Below are 4,581 nucleotides of genomic sequence, written 5' to 3'. Positions count from 1 at the left end.
ACAGAAACCAAAAACACTAAAATATCATACATTAAAAACTTCCCTGAATAGGGCCGCCTTAAGATGTCTTCTGAATGTCAGGTAGTTGTCCATCACCTTGACATCCAATGGGAGGGCATTCCACAGGGCGGGCGCCACCACCGAAAAGGCCCTCTGCCTGGTTCCCTGTAGCTTCGCTTCTCGTAATGAGGGAACCGCCAGAAGGCCCTCGGCGCTGGACCTCAGCGTCTGGGCAGAACGATGGGGGTGGAGACGCTCCTTCAGGTATACTGGGCTGAAGCCGTTTAGGGCTTTAAAGGTCAACACCAGCACTTTGAATTGTGCTCGGAAACGTACTGGGAGCCAATGTAGGTCTTTCAAGACCGGTGTTATGTGGTCTCAGCGGCCGCCCCCAGTCACCAGTCTAGCTGCCGCATTCTGGATTAGCTGTAGTTTCCGAGTCACCTTCAAAGGTAGCCCCACGTAGAGCGCATTGCAGTAGTCCAAGCGGGAGATAACTAGAGCATGCACCACTCTGGCCAGACAGTCCGCGGGCAGGTAGGGTCTCAGCCTGCGTACCAGGTGGAGTTGGTAGACAGCTGCCCTGGATACAGAATTGACCTGCGCCTCCATGGACAGCTGTGAGTCCAAAATGACTCCCAGGCTACGCACCTGGTCCTTCAGGGGCACAGTTACCCTATTCAGGACCAGGGAGTCCTCCACACCAGCCCGCCCCCTGTCCCCCAAAAACAGTACTTCTGTCTTGTCAGGATTCAACTTCAATCCATTAGCCACCATCCATCCTCCAACCGCCTCCAGGCACTCACACAGGACCTTCACCGCCTTCACTGGTTCTGATTTGAAAGAAAGGTAGAGCTGGGTATCATCTGCATATTGATGGACACCCAGTCCAAACCCCCTGATGATCTCTCCCAGCGGCTTCATATAGATGTTAAAAGCATGGGGGAGAGGACGGAACCCTGAGGCACCCCACAAGTGAGGGCCCAAGGGTCTGAACACTCATCCCCCACCACCACTTTCTGAACACGGCCCAGGAGGAAGGAGCGAAACCATTGTATAACAGTGCCCCCAGCTCCCAACCCCTCTAGACGGTCCAGAAGGATGTTATGGTCGATTGTATCAAAGGCCGCTGAGAGATCCAGCAGAACTAGGAAACAATTCTCACCTTTGTCCCTAGCTCGCCAGAGATCATCAACCAGTGCGACCAAGGCAGTTTCAGTCCCATGATGAGGCCTGAACCCTGATTGGAAGGGATCCAAATGGTCCGCATCCTCCAGGCGTGCCTGGAGTTGTTCAGCAACCACACGCTCAATCACCTTGCCCAAGAATGGAAGATTTGAGACTGGGCGATAGTTGGCCATACTGGCCGGGTCTAAAGATGGTTTTTTAAGAAGCGGTTTAATGACCGCCTCTTTCAGCGGATCTGGGAATGTTCCCTCACAGAGGGAAGCATTCACCACCCCGCAGAGCCCATCGCCCAGCCCTTCCCGGCTTGCTTTTATTAGCCAGGATGGGCAAGGATCAAGGAGACAGGTGGTTGGTTTCACGCGTCCAAGCAGCCTGTCCACATCCTCAGGGGTAATGGATTGAAATTGATTCCATGCAACTTGACCAGACAGGGCTCCAGCACTCTCCCGCCCCGGCCCTGCTCCCACGGTGGTGTCTAGCTCCTTCCGAATATGAGTGATTTTATCTGCAAAAAACTTTGCAAAATCGTTGCAGGAGATCTTGGGGTCTTTACAAGGCCCCGGTGGTAAAGGTGGTTCCGTTAAATTGCGGACCACCTGAAAGAGTCTCCTGCTACTATTTTCTGCAGATGCAATAGAGGCGGTGAAGAAAGTCTTCTTCGCCGTCGCTATCGCCACTTGGTAGGCTCGACGTTGAGCTCTAACCTGTGTCCGGTCAGATTCGGAGTGAGTTTTCTGCCACCGACGCTCTAGCCGTCTCAGCGATTGTTTCATCGCCCTCAGCTCCGAAGAAAACCAAGAGGCTGTCCGGGCTCCATGCAATCGGAGAGGGCGCTTCGGAGCCAGACAGTCGATAGCCCTGGTTAACTCCGCATTCCAGCGGGCCACCAGGGAATCAGCTGAAAGGCCATCAACATGGGATAAAGCATCCCCTACCACTCTCTGGAAATCATTTGGATCCATTAAGTGGCGGGGGCGGACCATCCGAATTGGTCCCACCTCCCTGCAGAGGGCAAGGGTCGCGGAGAAGTCCAGTTGCACCAGGAAGTGATCTGACCATGGCACTTCTTTTGTTTCACTTTTACTTAGTGTCAGATCACCCACGTCGCTAGAGGTGAATACCAGGTCTAAGGCATGTCCATGACTATGAGTTGGGCCCAACTTATTCAGGGACAGCCCCATGGAGGCCATGCTTTCCACGAAGTCCCGAGCGGCCCCTTGTAAGGTCGTGTCGGCGTGGATGTTAAAATCCCCTAGGACAACCAAACTAGGTGTCTCCAGGAGAACATCCGCCACGACCTGAAGCAGCTCGGACAGGGAATCCTTGGTGCAGCGGGGAGGTCGGTACACCAAAAGGAATCCTGTACTGCCCCTATTGCCCAACTTCCAGAACATGCACTCAGAAAACTGGGTCTTCCCAGTAGGACGCCTGATGCAAACTAATGACTTCCTAAAAATCACTGCAACCCCCCCTCCCCGCCCACATGACCTGGGTTGCTGTGCGTAAGAGAAACCTGGCGGGCAAGCGGCAGCAAGGACAGGCCCATCTGCCTCATTCAACCAGGTCTCTGTCACACAAGCCAGGTCAAATCCTCCATCCACAATCAGGTCGTGGATGGCAGTGGTTTTATTCATCATTGACCTGGCATTATACAGCAACACCTTCAGGTTATGTATGTTTTTCAGAATCATGCTACAGGCAAGTTTTGGCTGATATTGGGGGGAGTCAGGGGGCTGGGCTTGTCTCTGTCATTGAGGACCCCTCTAGCTTCACCCCTATAATTTGAGCACTGGTGCAAAGACCTTTCGTGAAGCAAGAAAGGAATCGTGTTTAGTTCATTAGCAGCAGGGAAATGGTTAACAAGGATATTTTGGGTGCATAAGCAAGTGTCATTAATGAAGCTTTGATGTAACAAAAATAGGGGATGTTGCATACATAATGAGATTAGCACACCTCATTAAATTTAGAGTATATCTTATTAAGGAACTGAAGAAAGGAAGAGTTGTTTAAACATCCTGGAACATTGTTTAATGAATTGTATATTTTGCAAATGGTATAGGAAAAGCAAAGATATAAAATAATTATACTGGGAGCAGAAAGGATGTACATCACTTTTGTTTCCTTGGTAACTGGCATTCATTCAACCGGCATATTCCTATTAATTTTTGTAGTCATGAACTGTAATGCATTTTCAAAAGCTTGTCATCATCTTTCTCCATCATCTCTTTTATCAGTATGATTCCTTATATACTTTTTGACGTTTTTGGCAGTTCTAACAGGGTTTGTGACACTTACGTTCTAAATCCATGTATCAAGATTTTTCAAAGAATGACTCAAGTTTTTCCACACATAATGGGTGGCTATTTCTGATTGTACAATAAGTGCTTGTGTCTTAACTGGGATTGACTGACTGATGTTGTGGGTAATTAATATAGGCAAGATAAGCTTTGAAAATAGTGAGTAACAAGTTCAAGGCAATAATGCTTATCGGGATTTAGAATCTAACCCTGTAGATCTTCCTTATCAGAATCAACGCACAAAAGATCACAATAAAAACAAGAACAGGAACAAACAAAACAATAACACACTCTTGGAAAGTGGCAGCTCACTACCCCACATCAGGGGGAGAAATTATGGCTTGATTTATACTAGAATGTGAACCCATATAATTCAGACTTCCCAAACCAATGTGAACCAAATCACAGCTATGTCCTCTCAAATTCACGCTTCTCTAGATTCTGTAATATAGTTCTCCCAACCAAACAAGGTGTTCAAAATATGCATATTAGGGGAGGGTGTCCATTAAAATGCATATATAAGTGAAAAGAATGCACAAAAACACATTATTTTAAAGGGAAACTGCTTACAAAAATGTGTATATTAGACAAAATTGCAGACAAGCTTTTGTAACAACTTTTTTAAAATTAAAAATTGGATATTGATGTGGAAAAGTAGTTAATCAGGAGCGCCAGCTTGGCCCCACGACCGTGGTGCCTGGCGGCGTGGGTGCCATGCAGTGTGTATGGCCCTGGTGCCAAAATTTGTGGGTGCCTAGCCCCTGCATGGGGAATTTTGTGGGTGCTTGGGCACCCAGGGCCCCAGGAAGCTGGCACCTATGTGACAAATTCAGGGTAAGACTGGGAAGAATGAGAGATTGAGAAAAAAGTGAAACTGAGTCTATTTAAGAGTGATAAAGAATTTCTTCTTCAAATAGAGAGGCCTCACCTGAGTGTGGGGAAAGATGGATCATCTTCACCCAAATTACTCTTGATTCCAAAAGGCGTCTCCTGCTATTTCTTAGCCACTTTGGGCCACTAACCTCCAATTTCCCTGCCAAAAAGTGCGGCTGGCTGCTACTTGGCCCCGTGGCCATTGTCTTTTAGGTGACTTCAG

General features: G+C 48.4%; 1 protein-coding gene across 1 annotated transcript; it reads right to left on the bottom strand.

Annotated features, from left to right (window-relative positions):
* Positions 1-203: 203 nt before the first annotated feature.
* Positions 204-1,961, bottom strand: LOC309515846 (uncharacterized protein; the record flags this gene model as incomplete). Its single annotated transcript, XM_082194060.1, has 2 exons — positions 204-833; positions 1,166-1,961. 2 exons carry the CDS (start codon positions 1,959-1,961, stop codon positions 379-381), a joined length of 1,251 nt encoding a protein of 416 aa, XP_082050186.1. The 3' UTR covers positions 204-378.
* Between the last annotated feature and the right edge of the window lie 2,620 nt (positions 1,962-4,581).

Source organism: Podarcis vaucheri (genome assembly GCF_965113315.1).
Source record: "Podarcis vaucheri genome assembly, chromosome: 12".
Lineage (NCBI taxonomy): Eukaryota > Metazoa > Chordata > Lepidosauria > Squamata > Lacertidae > Podarcis > Podarcis vaucheri.
The sequence above is the reverse complement of the archived record's forward strand: the minus strand, read 5'-3'. Positions and strand labels throughout refer to the sequence as shown.